The following is a 16,387-nucleotide window of genomic DNA, read 5'->3' on the forward strand; positions in this document are numbered from 1 at the left end:
CTGTAGAGCTGCAGAAACAGGTGGAGACGGGCATTAAGGTATTAAAGAAAAGGAGAGATGGAAATAGAGCCATCTGGGGATGAATCATCACTTGTTTGGATCCCTTCAACAAATTTCTGGGTGCACTCTCATGTAAGTCCCCCAGCAGCTTGTTAAGCTAGGGAACCAGCGTAGCAGCGAGGGAGACGAGACGCAAGTGACAGATGCGTGGAGGGAGAGGAAGAGGAGACAGAGCGGTGGTGTTTAAAGAACGGAGGGGGAGGTGGTGCTGCGTGGGGGGGGGGGGGGACACACTATCAGACGGTTTCTATAACTGCTGGAGCATCCCGTTCTCTGGCTAATCAAAGATGCACCACAGGGAGCCAATCATCCACTGATGTGCAAAGTAGGTGCGATGGCTATTTGTGTATGAATGTCATTTTTAGATGGCTGAATATAAAAATAATTTGCCAGCTGTAAAAGTAGCTGCTATGTCTTGTTTTCTAACAAGATGGAATCAAATGAAACTTTTTGACACTGATTGAAAAAAACCAAACTTTAATGTTATTTATATAAAGATCATCTGGTGTGAACGGCTTTACAAGTAAAAAAACAAAAACAAAACACCCTCGATGACTAAGGGACAGAAAAAAAGAAACACTAGAAATGATCTCATAATGGGATCACACCAGGCACGACAGTCGCCACCACATTGGTTTTTAGTCCCATGACTACTTTATAGTCATTACTACAGTACATTATCACCAGCTGTAACTGCATGGCTGGTATTGTTTTCAGCTTGTAGGTTTGTCTGTGTGTGTGTGTGTGTCATCTTGGGAAAATGTGCCTCTGGTGACAGCAACAGAAGCTGCCACAATGGCAGGTGTTTATACGTCTGTCTGTCTCTGGGCAGATTTTGTAAGGAAGGGCAAAACAGAATCACTTAATTTTACAGGTCGAGATTTAGAGGGGTGTGGTCCGATCTTTGACTAAATGGTGCATGAAGAGGGCACCTATTAAACAGTTTTTTGAATTTTTAATGCAAGTCCCAATATTGGACATCTCTATTGGGTGTTTTAACAGTGAATATGCTCTATGAGAACTCCTTGGTGCTGGGGCTAGTGTGATCCCACTGATACCATATGTATATATGTATACGTGTATATGTATATACGTATATATGTATGTATGTGTATATATATATATATATATATATATATATATATATATAATGTTTTTTCTCTACACCCCCCCAATTTTTTTGCACATGTCGAGGAGCGTGTCAGGCTACATTTCACTGTGTGTTATACTTGTATAACTATGCATGTGACAAATAAAGAACCTTGACCTTGACCTGTTAGCTCATTGATGAGAAAGTGAAAGCAATACCAGCTACTCTAATGTGACTCGTAACAATGCACTCCAGTGGGTAAAATAGAGTCCAGATCTCAGTGCCAGCGAGAATATGTGACTGCACTTAAAAAAGGTTGTTGGCTCCCCTGTGAAACCTCACAGAACTTTTGTAACTTTAAGTTTTGGGAAGTCCTTGAAAGTTTTCAGACGTGCAAAGCTCAAACCTATCCGAGTGGAGTTTACTTCTTCTCATGATTAAAAAGACACATTAAATCTATTTGGAAAACCACCATAGCAACTTCCAAAGAGGATTGGGGCTCTATGGGGACTGTAAATCACCCTTATTTGGATGACGTTCTTTGATAGAGGCCTCTCATCTATGCCAATTACAAGTTAAGTGTATCTGTTGTTTATTACAAAGCTATTTTGTCAAGAATGTACTGGATTGTGAAGCTTCTTTTTTTCTTTTAAATCTGTTACTAAATAAGGCAGAACAGCACACACCACATAAATAACTAAAGAAAGCTGATGGCTGTTGTGAATGGACACCCAGCACGTAATTAGACCTGAGGTGTGTCTCTCCCTTAACTCAGCTGCTTCATTTTCTCTGCTTTTTGTGCCTAGTATGGCTACTGAAGTGAGGCCAATCCCAGTGTTATTAGAGAGGACGGTCAGATGAAGGGGAGGAGGAGGAGAGAGATGGGGAAAAGCAAACAGAAAGACATCAAGACGGGCAAAATGAACAACAGTAATTTCTGCTGGTAGTTTGAAACACAAATTAGATGCAATCCCCTCTAATACAAAGAAGACAGAGCCCATGACTTCCAGTTTGAGGTGAGCAAGTCTATAATTTGTTAACATGGGCATGAGGTACACACTGCATACATTATTTTGACCAAGCTCCTTGGTGTGGTTTATAATCTTTCATGTGGTGACTGGTAACCTGGTTCTCATTTGACTGTGCTATTAAAAATATCAGTGCTCTGCCCACTCCTTTGGTTATTTTTATTTCAAAGTTGTCTAGTTTATTTTAGAGTCACAGGCTTTTTGCTGGAAACACAAAACAGGAAGGTGGCAATTTGTCTCTTCTTTTATATGCTAATACGAGCAAGATCACAACGCCAATGAAAGAAATATTTGAAGCTGGTGGCACGGTGGTCTAATGGTTGGCACTGTGACCTCACAGCAAGAAGGTTCTGGGTTTGAACCTTGCTGTATGGAGTTTGCATGTTCTCCCTGAGCCTCAGAGGGCTTATGTGTGTGGATGAGGGACTGATCAAGTGCACTGTGTGAATGTGGCCACTGAGTGCTTTGAGTGATCATTATAAGTGCCAATTCAGGCCTTGTGTAGCTTAATGTTAACACTTTCAAACACCAGAGGGTGAATATAGAGGCACATCGGGCCACATGCTTTATTTATTCTCTTTTTTTCACTTTGGTATGTAGACCTTCTGAAGTTCAAACTGAGTACCAGAACATAGAAGAAAGATAATTTAAGTGACTTTGAAGGCAGCATGGTTGTTGGTGGCAGATGGGCTGGTCCAAGTATTGCAGAAAATGCAGATTTAAAGGGATTATGCTTAATCCTACTATCCGCAATCATCTCTAGGATTTACAGAGTATGGTCTGAAAAAGTTCTCTGGGAGAAAAGCATTGCTGATGGCGGAGGTCAGAGGAGAATGGCCAGACTGCTTTGCACGCAACAAGTTATACAATTACAACCAAAGTTTGCAGAAGAGCATCTCTGAATGCACAACACTCACAAGCAAGTGGGCTACAGCAGCAGAAGACCATACCAAGTGCCACTGAAAAAAGAAAGAAAAAACCAAAACATGAACTCATCTGATGAGTCTCAGTTTCTGCTGTGACGTTTGGATGGTAGGTTCAAAATCGGTGTAAGCAACATGAAAACAAGCAAGTATTGTTTCCAGCCATGTCTATCGATTTGATCCCAGTGTACTTCTGATGGTTGCTTCAAGCAAGAAACGTACCATGTCACAAAGCTCAGATCATCTCAAGCTTGTTTTCTGAACATTATTTTGAGTTCACTGACCTTCACAGCCACCAGATCTCAATCCAATAAGGCACCTTTGGGATGGGGTAGAAGAGTAGATTTCCATAATGACTGTGTAGCTGACCAATCTGCAGAGTGTAATCATGCCATTTTATCCATAAGGACCAAAGTCTCTGAGGAATATCAGCCTTTTTGAATCTACATTATGAAAAATTAAGGGAGCTCTGAAGGCTAAAGGTACTAGCAAGGTGTATCTAATAAAGTGGCCATCGGGTGTACGTAGTCACATATTTGTATTTTATTATTAACCAAAAACAAATCAACTCAACCGAAGAAACTAATAAAAGACAGTCGAAGAACGGGGGTATGAAAACTAGTGCAGAAGAGGATGATGGGAAATGAAATAATTTTGCAAGTATTTTCTGAAAAATGGACAACAAAAACTAACCACTGGGTGGCACAGGAGGATAAACAAGGGTATTGTGAAAGTCACCGAGATTTATCCTCTGTGGACTATGAAGGTCAGTGCGAAAAGGTGTTCAGTGGATTGACTTTTTAAGTCTTGTCTAGTGGTATTTCTACAATACCTGCATATTGTAAAAACAAATGACTGCGCGGACTTTAAATTCAAACAGAACAGCGCTGAGTTATTATACGCGGACCATAATTTAGTGTAATACATAACCACTAGCATCTAAATGGTCTGAGCAATCGTGTCCTAAAAAGTGTCTGGAGTGCCTTCCTTTTCCCTCCAGCCTTTTCTCTGATGCCCTCAATCCTGCTGCCTATGCCCCCGCCCCTTCCCTCCGCTTCAGTGCTAATAAGGAGAACTAGAACGCTCCCTATATCACTGCCACATCTCATCAAGAAGGCCATGCTTCAAAAAAGCCCAACACACAGAGCGCAGAGAAAGGAGGGTGATATTACTATAGGGTCAGAGGGAGGCTAGGCAGTGCAGCAAGGCTCATTAGATCTAATAAATAGTAGGGAACAAACTCCTGTTGAGAAAGTTGAAGTTCCCTACGTATTGGTTTACTTTGCCATTAAAGCGGTGTCACATCTATATTCAGTGATGTTCCTCTGCAAGTGTCTGCATGTGCTTTGGAGCTGAAATCCAAACACACGGCCTTTGAGGCCCGAAGAGACGTGATAATCTGCACGATAACAATCAGGGCTCTCACTGCAAGAGCCTCTGACAATGACAAAGACAACAAGAAGCACTGATATTTTAAATGGCACACTTTCCAACTGCTGTGCTTTGCAAGGCAAACACTGAGACTTGAAAAGAGGGAGAGAGGAGAAGCACACAAAAAAGGGGTCATGTTTATGTTTTGCACTGGCTCAGAGATTTTTTTGTGTTTCTATGGCAATATAAAGAAGACATCCAACAGTGAGAGCAATAAAATACCTTAAAAGGAAGTAATGGGGCAGGAGAAGAGAAAAAGAGGAAAAAAAGATGTTCGGTAACGACATGCTCTTCTGAACTCTTTCCCTTTAAAACTGTCTATATGTGTCTCTCATACTGACAGATCAATTTACCTCACATTCAGTGGCTAGAATAAATGCACACTGCGCTGTGTTGGGTGTAGAAAATGTACGTGACAGAATTCAAACTACTGAAATTAATTCATAGCAGTGCTTATTCTTTTCTTTCACGGTGCTTCGAATTTGATTCCACCGATGTCCAACAGAGCATGGATGAAGGTTTCAATTCGGCATAAATGCTTTTTGTTTATTCATTTGTCTCCCTCTCCCGTGACTAAAAACAATATTTAGCAGAGCTAGATTCACAGACTGAGGAGCTACTCGGACTTATTGGAAATCACATAACATAGAAGTTACTTGTTGGTGGTTCAATTCATTTCACTCTTATTCATGTAGCCCTAAATCAAAACAACTGCCTCCCCTCCACCACCTATGAACAGCCGCTTGGCAACAAAGAGAAGGAAAAACTCCCTTTTGACAGGAAGAAACCAGGCTCAGGGAGGGGCATCTACCATGAACGGTTGAAGGTGAGAGCAGGGAGAAGAAAAACTTTAACTATTGCTATACCAATACTGTACCAGTATGTAAACTACAAGACAGCAGCATTGGTTGTAACACGTTACAAAGTAACATAATTGATGTAATCACATTCTATTTTTCAGTAACAGTAATGTAACTCAGCAAGGCATCAAGGCAGTGACGAGCACTATGGCGATAACTTTGAAGCCTCTTTTGGTTGTTTTCATCTGTGCTTTGTGTTCACACCTAAAGACCACAAGAAAGATGCAGTTGGTCCTCATTAGGATAGGGATTTGTATTGGAGTGTGGTCTAAGGTTTATATTGTTAAATGGTAATTATGAGACTGTGCATTTTAGGTCATTTGATGGCGTAACAAGAAAGTAATGGAACGAGTGGTGTAATCAATTACTTTGTTTGGTGAGTAATTAAGTTGCGTACTGCATTACTATTCAGAAAAGTAAGGAGTAATGTCCCCCACACTACAAGGTGGTAGCTAAACATTAGGTTAAAAACAGTAAGTTAAAAAAAAAAACAATAAAACAATACATTTGGGTGCAAAAATCATCAACATTAACATTTTGACCAATGAGCCATCTCATCTTTCCATCACTTGCTGCCCTCTCTGGTCTTTCCCCCCTGTGGGCTCTGGTGGATAGTATTACAGCACTGTAGCCCTGCAGCTTTTCCTGTGAGGGTCACATTGGGTTGACAGAGAGGACCAGAGGCTGGACGGAAATGGAAGCGGTTCCTCCCGTAGGCACAGACGTTTGTCATTGCACACAAAACTCGGAAAGCCTGCAACCCTCCTGATTTAGCTGCTGGTGCAGATAATCATTACGATGATAGATTTGACCAGGTTTTTACAGCTAATGTCATCAGCTGCAGAAACATGTTAACAGAACAGCTCTGGATCTAACCCCTGTTTTTATTTCTGCAGGGATGCATCGTGTGGTCCTAAAGCGTTATACCCACAAAGGAGGTAGACCTTGATCACAAGGCTCATATTAAGTCATTAGATGTTGATGAGTCATTCCTGCCTGTTTCTACTGCGGGTGTTTTTTTTTATTTTTTGGTGTAAACAACACAGAACACATACCCCACTAAGATTAATATTAACTCACTGAAGGTTTGTTTAAAGGCAAAATTAAAAGTCAACATCTTGTTAGAGTGTCTGTGAAAATGCACCCGGTGCAGCAGCGCTTTGAGCCAACTCTCGGTATGCTAATATTCACACTGATGTACAAGAATGCTGATGTTTGCCAAGTATCACAGTGACCATGATTATTGCATTAGCATAAAAACATTTGGTAATTAGCATTAGATTCTAATTTAATTCAATTAAATCGTGACCTTTGTACAATCTATATCTTATTAATCCCAAAATGAAAATTTCTTCAGAAGATTAATACATGTTGGAGGATGAACACCCATGTTAGAAATCCCTCCATTACATGTTGAAGTATTTAAGTCTGGAGCAACCACCAAAACTAGAGTCACATCTTTCTATGTCAAAAGAGACTGAACCACATTCTTATTTATTTTTTAGCTTCATGACCATCGACTTTCTTCCCTGCAAGTGCAGCAAATGGAGGCACTTTCGCTGAGGGGACAGGGAACTCGAAGATCAAAGGTGACCCGGCACAAAATTGAGATGGCCTAGCTAGTCGAACTGAAGCTCACTTTGAGTGAGGCTCAGCATGTTGCTAAAGCTGGGCAACATCAAACAGAACTTGCATATATATTACATTTCAAAATTTCATATTTTTTCCTGTTTCAGCACCGTGTTCGTGCTGTTTATTGGTATGCCTTTCGCTGCACATGCATGCATGCATGCTATGCAAGTAAAAGCAAGGAAATTAACAATTAAAAAAAAAAAAAAAAAAAAACAGCCAGCGAGAGCAGAGAGAGCAGAAGAGAGTGAGACTGCAGATATTTTTAGTGCGAGCAGATATGTCAAAAGACTTCCAAGATCAATGTGTGCCGAGCATCGCTGTAGAGCTGAATGTTTTCCCTCCCTGCTGCTGTCTGGCTCCACAGTCAAAAACAGTGTTGCTACAAGGTGAAACAAAACCACTCTGTATGCTCCGGCTTCATCTCCCTTATTTAGTTTTCTCCTCCTGTTGGAGAAAATGCTGCTCAAATGCTTTCACCGCTCGTGTCACCCCACGCTGTCAGGGGAAGGTCAATAAAAATCATGGCAGAATGATTATAAAGTCAAACGGTATGATGTGCCGCATCTATATCGCAAATACACAAGAGACGCTGAGAGGAGCAAGGACACTGACGTGCTTTACAGTTATTTCCAGTGTGCTGAAGGGGCCAGCACACTATAGCATTAGGAGATTGTCCTCAGTGTGCCCTCTTGTGTGTATTATACACTAATCACATTATTCCTGTTAATGGGGAGGGTATCCACTGACAAGCCGCCATCATGTTCTGAATGCTCACCGGCCCCATCAAGGGACAACCGATTCATTCCGAGCCACAATGAAAAAGCCCAAAGGAATACAAAAACTACCCGAGCCCTTTATGTTATGTTGGTAAATCATTTGTCACACTATATTGTGTTTGCGCAAGCCGACTGTGCCTGTGTGCCACAGCTGCGCAATGAGCATCGCTACCTGCTGATGACAGTGCAAAATACATTAATAAAACGCTTAACACAAGTGAGGCTGTGCTGTGGGCTGACTTACCAATTTACTAACAGAATGCACAGAGGAGAGCCCACATATTTCTCCCTCTTAAGCAGGACCGTTAGTTTACCTCGAGGAGCTGTGACATAAAACGCTACGGCATAATAACTGGAACGCCCCCGCCCTCTGGCCAGTTATCATAAAAATGAATAATCCTTATCGCCGCTTCGCACAGCCAGCTAAGATGAGCGGCAACAAAATTAGAACATAATCTTCCCGAGGGCCGAAGTATCAAGAGGACGTGATCAATAATGCCAGCAGTGGATATTTCCACATTTTCTTTTTTTTTTAAAAAAGGGAAGGTGAACTTCTCCGGGCAATTCCAATACAGCAGATGGCTTGTTATTGTCATTGGGGAACTTCAAATGGTGTTGCTTGGGTGTACAGACAAAACACCATTTCCCACAGGGTAAGAATGGACCCAATGTCGAGCCCTAACAGCACCAAAAACCTGCAGACTGAGAACTGGATTTCTCACACAATTATTATACTAATCCCCGAATTGCAGTGAAAAGAATATGACTTTTAAATGCTAAATTTCAAGCAGTTTTTCTACATTTGGCATTTTGGAGGGATAGCCCTAACATGGTCATCTTAGGCACACAGCTCTAGCTGTGAACGCTGTCCCCCTACCCATCTGTGACTCAAGCTTTCTATTTGTGAAGGGTCAGCCAATCAGAACAAAGCTGGAAAGTGAGGATGGTCTTAAGGGGAAGGGAACTTTTTAGCTCCCTTCCCCTTAAGACAGCTTCTTTAGGACAATCGGTTACAACGAGGCTCAATATAAGATAAGTAAGCATTATTTTGAAGTGCGAATAAATGTATGTAGTCTGACCTGGGCATAATGGTCATGAACACAGTGAATAAACTGCCTGCTAAATTCTTGTGATCACACAACGGTGTGTGCATAATCTCTTATAAGCAGGGTGTGCCTATGCTCACCGATGCATCGAGACATCAATACAGCATCAGTAATGACATCTCTCCAGAGACCTTTGGCCTCGAGATGCTACGAAGCATGAAAGAGAGATGAAGGGAGACAAAGATGGAAGTGGGAGGGGGGGCAAGAGAAAAGGAGTGCAACAGAGCAGAATATGCAGGGCTTAATTAGTTGGTGATGGGCGATAAAATGTCACAAGAAGAAACAGAAGTCGAGGAGTGTTGCATACTGATGACTGCGGCAGCCTGAAATCTGCATCTAACAACTCCAGGTCCACTTAGAAGCTGGTTTTGACCTGTGCATGGGAGATTAAAGACAACACACATCAGCAGGACCACAAAGAGACTTTCACCTCCACTTCAACTCCACTGGGTGCTGTGTTTTTTTGTCAGCGTCCAATGCTACGGCAATGCATCGTCTCCATTTTTCCACGCTGCCAAAATCCAGTCTGGTGCAGACTGAATTAGAGAAAAATGACTCATGGATTTGACTTGAGCTTGGCTAGTTAGAAGACTACACAATAATACTGAGGGAAGTAAATAACCAAAGGCTTTATTAAACAATTGCAGAAAGCCGAGCCTACATGATTTCCCAGAGTCTATCTCAGCACAAATAAATTGCTCGATTCCTAAATATATCTCACCAATTCTCAGGAAGACTGTAAGTAAGTTGGCAAGACATGAAAAACACTTAATCGCCAAATTGAACAAACTCTACAACGCACGCAGAAACGTCTCCATTTAAAGCATGTGTTCAGCAGCACAGAACATCATCATTAGGCTTAAAAGTATTTTAGAATAAGTGATTTGTTGGAAATACAGGGTGCTGTTTGGCGAGATGTGACTGCTCCATCTCTGATTTATCAAGGCTAAAGGGAAAAAAAAACCCAACAGACTTTTGTGAGTAAGCCGCCTAAAAATGTCAGACCACTTTACAATGTCTTGAAGCCTTGACAGAAAGAAAGAAGCTGCAGTAGTTAACACAACAAACACTCCGCATTTTAAGAGCAGCTATCATTAAGTCTGTGCTCGCATCAAACCGCAGACTGTTCTTTGCCTCTTCTTCTAAAGGCGTCAGTATGTAGCATGCAAGGCTACATTTAAAAGGACTTTTCTTGAAACACAGATGTATTCGGGAAATTATCTGTGTCTCTCTTTTAAGATGAGCATTTGGGAGTAGCACTTCTTGCTGCCAGCTCCAGCATATGTGCATCTAGCAGCAGGGAAGTAAGACCGGGGAGGAGGTGAGAAAGAACCAAGAGTACCAGTGTTTTCCTCAGAAGTCTGGGATTAATTGAAAGTAATTAAGGAAGTAGGCATCTCTGCGGGGACTAGGGGCGGCCTCACCCCCACCCATCAATCAGCAGCTATCAGTGCTGAGCCTAAAACCAGCACAGTGGCAGTACATTGTGTACTGACATCACTTCTTAAGCGCTAATCGTTCATCGCCCCACTGAGCCGGGATAAAGTCAAAGAAAGTCCAAAGCTTTGCTGATGAGAAACTGACAAGCAAACTAAACAGAAACAGAAACTGTGGCTGGAAACTGACGAGGAAGAAAAGACGAAGTGATGCTGATGTGATAGACATTGATACATAGCGCACCTACGGGAGCCTTTGAAAGACACAACTTCAGTTCAATTCAGTTCATTTCATATAGTGTGAAATCAAAACAACAATATCGTGGCTCAAGAGTTGGCAGTACGTCATGTAATCGGAAGGTCGCCGGTTCGAACGCCGGCTCGGACAGTCTCGGTCGTTGTGTCCTTGGGCAAGACACTTCACCCGTTGCCTACTGGTGGTGGTCAGAGGGCCCGGTGGCACCAGTGTCCGGCAGCCTCGCCTCCGTCATTGCGCCCCAGGGTAGCTACAATGTAGCTTGCTATCACCAGTTACTTAGTTAGGGACTAAGTAAAGCGCTATACAAATACAGGCCATTTACCATTCACCTCATGGTACTTTATATATAAACAATAACAGAGAGAAATCCCCAACTATCAGATGACCCCCTACGATCATGCACTTGGCAACAGTGGCAAAGAAAAACACCCCTTTTAACAGGAAGAAACCTCCAGTAAAACCAGGCTCAGGGGAGAGGCGGCCACCTGAGGGGTTAGAGGAGGGAGAAGGGCCGAAAGCTCCCAGCACACAGTTTTTGTGCTAATGTTAATGAGCTTTGAAAGCATCAGGGCCTTATCTAGTATGCACCTCAGCACTTGACAACCAGGCTCTGTCATTTTACGTGATCTGTCACTTCGCTGTGGTTCCCAAACAATTCCATATAGCATAAATCCCACTACTAGTTAATCATGGAATATTTAGCTGTGCTGTTACCAGACGGTAGCGTTTTACTACAGCACCACGCACAACGAAGGACCCATTATTTCACAAATGTTTGAGCAAAACCTACAACCTACTGCTTTTCTCCACATACTGTATCAGAACAATATGTGCTCATAAAACTTGATTTTGACACAAATTTCCACTTTTTTCATAGCTACAGTATGTAAGGTCAAAATAGCATCATGTTTTACCCACGGAAAACACAAATATTGTGCCGTCAAAGAAAAGTCAAAGGCAGCTATTTTAGACGGATGGAAGATTATTTGAGTCCCAACGACCTGCTGTCATGGGAGGCTTAGCTACCACTGTGGTGAGCTAATCTATCCCTGTGCTTGGAGTGCTACAGACAAGCAGTGCTCGGTCCTGCATCGGTATGCTGCGGAGCGCTGCGGGGGGATATGTGCGAGGGATTAGCTTGAGTTAAAACTGTAATACAGGCTGGTGCAGCGAGAGGAAATCACTTGTCTGTCTGGTCTTTGTCTGCTCTGCATTACAGCAGAGGAGAGGGTCAACAGTTCACAAGATGAGCAGGCAGCGGAGGAACAGTTAACCCCTGTGAGCTTTCATAATGTCTTGTCATTACCTCATGGCAAGGTACGTGGAAACATCTGAAATAAAGGATCTTTGCTACCAACCTTGGCCTTGCCAGTGCTCTGCAGAATGTGAACCAGCGCGCACGCCATCTCCTCCTTGTTCTTGACGCTAATCCCAGGCTCGAGCACAGAGCACAGTAGCATGTAGTTATTGGTAGTGTACTCTGCAAATTCTTTGTACATCTCCATGGGAAGGATGTTCATGCTCTGATAGCGTGCCTTAATTCTAATCATGGGACCAGACGTCTTGCCCTTGGGCGGGTTCGGGGTGCTGACGGGATACCATTTCTCCACAAACTGTCGCCCGGTGACAGCTGCGACGGGGATGTTGATGAGTCCGATGTAGTTGTTTTTGTCTTTCTTTTTCTTCTTGTCTGTGTCTTTGTAGAGGTGGGCTGTGATGGTCTTGACGGCGGGAAGGTTGCTGAACTCAAAGTGCTCTCCCCAGAAGACGTTGTCGGTCTTGAGCTTGCAGGTGGTGCGGGCGTAGAGCGAGTCGTCGAGGCAGAGCTCACAGTAGTATTTCTTTTTGGCCGGCAGATCCTTGGCTTCGATGATCCACAGCCTCAGCATGTTCTCGACCCGTCGGCTGTTGTCCTGGAGACGGAAGATGACAGGAAGTAGTTTGATCAAATTTTTAAAAGCAACATGATAAACATAATTTACTGAATAAAAAAAGGCAGTGAACAAATCCACTAAACAAACCACATAGTTGGAAAAGCAAACTGATAAAATTCGAGATCAGACCCCGACAGGGAAGTCTCACCGCTTCAAGAGTCAAAAACAACCTCGGCAGTATTTCAAACATTTCACTGAAGCAATTTAAAAACCTCCCTTTCTCCCTTCCATTCCCGATCATTAAAGAGCTAAGAAATATCCTACATTATTTCACAGAGTGCTAACCCATTCTTATGTCATCAATTGATTTTGCCAAGAGCGGGCATATTTTTGGCCCATTATTCACACTGCCTTTGAAAACTACCTCCCAAAAAGAAGAGAGGAGATAAGAATTACATTATTTTTAAAAAAAGAGGAAAAAAAAAGAAAAAGAAGTGGCAGAGCGTCTTACAATCACGAGAACTACTTTAGATCTCTGGAGTGCTCAGAACTCACCGGTATCTGAATACGTTTCACATTTTTTTTAATGGTGCAGTTAAATTTCGTTTACGCTTCGTGTTTCTGTTGCTCTTCATCTTATTTTTGATGTCTCCGCCATTCATTTAAGTGCAGCTACATGAAACGGGGAGCTGAAATTTGAGGCACTAAGCTGAGTTACAGACACCTACAAAGAAAAGACGGGCCTTTTTTTTTTTCCTCCCCAAGGCTTTTTAACTTGCTTCTATTTGTAACTGAAAAACATACATATGTCTCTATCAAAATATCATCGTGCTCTTCTACATATTGCCTGGTTATGTCACAGTCTTACATAAACCTTCAAGGAATGTCAAGGGATCGCACTTGTGTTCCTTTCCAGGTCCGTCCCCCACAAATCTAGAGAATAAACCCTCCAAATGATGAGCACTTAACTTCCTTATTAATCTCTCCAACAGACGGCAAATATCTTGACTTGCGTGATTCATGTGCTGAGTCACTGCGCACATGATAATTAAAGCACAGTTCTACCATTTGACGTAACCAAGCAGGAAATTAAAAGGGTAATTAAATATGCTGCTGTTTGCTCTTTAAAAGCGTTTTCATTCTTCAACTGCAGTTCGGTTAGCCTTGATAAAAATACTTAGGTTTAGAAAGAAAACAATCACACAATTGGTGTTTGCCCAGTGAGTGCACTGAATGTTTTTGCTTTCTACAACTGATTGCAAGTGGTTGACCTTAGGCTGAGTGTGCAACGCCCTCAACCTCTGGACAACCAACTTTCACTCGCAATTTTACTCTTCAAATCTATGAGGCTTTGGCAGTATTCTGAATGTAAGTAGCTAATGGGAATTTCTCTGTTTGTAGACGACAAAGGATTTCCAGTTTTCACCTTGTTTATCTCAGTTAATCACCTCATTATCATAAAGAGTGCGCACCGAATTACAGACTAATTGCAAACTTGACCCAATTTAATTGCAAACTGATTGCAGACTGTCTTTTTTATTGCGTTTTCGTCACCATCTTGGTGCCTCAAAGTTGCTTTGAAGATGGCAACTGGCTGCAAGCGGTCACAAACCTGGTCTCAACCTTTCAAGCAATTATTTCAAAGGCAGCTCAATCTCAAGTTCCTTGTTCACAGACACTATAATTGTGCTCCTGCTGCAGTCTCCAGCCACTGCCTTCCTTAGTGACTGTGATCATTAGGAAGCCATTCTGGCAGAAAGATCCGAGTGCAAACTGTGTGCAGTAGCCTTTATGTAACCAAAACTGAAACTGCTTTTTCACCGAGATGTATGATCTTAAAAACGCCATAGTTTTCTTGACTGTCTAACCTGGTATAGGTAATATCATAGTAGTGGTGGATTAGTGGTAGTAGATATATTTAAAGTGCTTTAGAGAAAAATTACGAAATAAAGTTTAATTTTTAAAAACATTTGCTAAAAAAATGCATTTCATCCACTCAAAACACACATATCAAAAGGGCTAAGACAAGGAACATTCCAGAGCTATTTAAGAACCCCTCCACACCCCCAACGCCGCCACTTCTCCACATCTAATTAATGAGTAATTTGCTAAATAATGACGGATGAAAGAGTGAAGAGGCTGAGTGAGCAGGACTATTTCCCTGGCTTAAAATGTTTGCCACCTTCCCCTTGTCACAGCTGTTTGTCAGGATCCCAGATGGTACTGAAACATAAAAAGCTCTTTACATGTTGCCTGTATGCCTTCTTCATCAAACCTGACGTGCACACATCGGATTCTTGCTGCGTGAGTTGCAACACAGTGTAAACTCTGTATGGCTCTGTCCTCATCACTGTTTCAAAGTGTTTGGAATTGAGACACTTGTGTATGAACATATTACCACTGAATACTTCACACCCACTGTGTGTTTTTGCATACTCACCTTGTTTGGTTGTACAGCCCTCCTCAGATTCTCCATCCATTTGTCTCTTTCGGCTGCTGAACGGCATGAGAAACATTTGCTTCCTGTGGAGGTAGTGACCTACCACAGAGAGAAGGGAAAATTTAAAATGCTTTGGTGATACTGTCAGAAAAAAAATAGAACAGTGAAGGTTTCACTAAAACTTTGCTCATAAATACCACAGACAGCAAAAGAATGGTAGGAGCATCTTCAGTCTCCTTATGTGAGAGCTGTTTTTGAAACTGGATGGTTTAAAATAAGCACAGCAGGATGAATGGTGAACAGAGCACAGGGCAGAAAGTTTAGGATAGTATTGGGTCGCTTCCCTCCAAGAAGCTCCCTTCTTGACAATTCAGCCCTTAATGCAGTGATTAAAGACAAAGTCTGTCATAATTTGTTTTGAATTTCTCTGCTCCAACAACAATAATTACAAGACATCAAATTTCATGTAGTAATTAAAGAAACTGCCCACTGTACTTCCATTGATTTTCTGTAACTAGAGAAAAGTCATCAAGAGTTAATCACAACATTGTGTGTTCCACAATAAAGAGAAGTTGGCTCTATCATGACTTTTGATTGCGACTGGTCATCAGCAGCTCATAAAGAAGGAGATTTACAGCAAAGACAGGGGATTAGAGGACTCGCTGGTTCCAAAAATATTCCTGCTAGAGGCTGAATGATATAGGCTTTTTAAGACAAATACCAACACCAATATTTGGGGACTTAGAACTCCAATATATCGGCTGATATTATGAATCATGAACAGATTTCCATTACATTTGTTATCTTTAGTTACTTATGAGTCTTTCTCAAGATAATATGGGAATGCAGTTTAAAAATAATGTCATTTTATTTAGTCTTACTTGTTCACGCTCTGCTCGATTCTGCTGGAATCAACTGCTTGTTGCGTTTGTGGCGTTTCAAAGACGGGTTGCCAAATGATGACACCAATATATTTGCAAATAGCTAATATTGTCCTACGGACTCTATTTCCCAAACTAATGATTAAAATTTGTGAATTAGTAAACTATGGCACAGGGGGGCTCCTGGATAAATAGCAATACTAAAGATTTGTTGTGACCATTAGTTTTAATTAGCTTTTTCTCAGCTTTTGAGTATTATTATTGTGTAGATATGACAGATGGCACTGAATGCCCAGGAGCTTCAGCTAGTGTTGTTGCTAGAATAATATTAAAAAAATGTACCAAGCAGTTCCAGATTCTTCTTTCTAGCTTTAGTTTTTCTTATGTGATCTGAAACTAAAATCTTGGGGGCGAGGGGCAGATTAAGGAAATACTCAGCAAAAAAAAAGTCCTACTTTGAGTTGAGAAAAAGCCAGTTAAGGGTTATAGCAAACCCAAAATAGCGTGTTGTGGTAACTGGGAAAACAACACAGAGTCGTTACTTCACTCGAACTACAAATAAAGGCAGGCTCATTAAAATTAATGAATATT

General features: G+C 41.7%; 1 protein-coding gene across 9 annotated transcripts in view; it reads right to left on the bottom strand.

Annotated features, from left to right (window-relative positions):
• dab2ipb (DAB2 interacting protein b) overlaps positions 1-16,387 on the bottom strand; it is a 161,531-nt gene that overhangs the window by 26,014 nt on the left and 119,130 nt on the right. For all 9 annotated transcript variants that reach the window (XM_026173343.2, XM_080304153.1, XM_080304155.1 and 6 more), the window contains 2 exons: positions 14,916-15,014; positions 11,960-12,514 (listed from right to left, as the gene is read on the bottom strand). In XM_026173343.2, the coding sequence (XP_026029128.1) occupies positions 11,960-12,514; positions 14,916-15,014 (654 nt within the window). The remainder of the gene's footprint in view (positions 1-11,959; positions 12,515-14,915; positions 15,015-16,387) is intronic.

The sequence above is a fragment of the Astatotilapia calliptera genome, chromosome 7, assembly GCF_964374335.1.
Source record: "Astatotilapia calliptera chromosome 7, fAstCal68.1, whole genome shotgun sequence".
Classification (NCBI taxonomy): Eukaryota; Metazoa; Chordata; class Actinopteri; order Cichliformes; family Cichlidae; genus Astatotilapia; species Astatotilapia calliptera.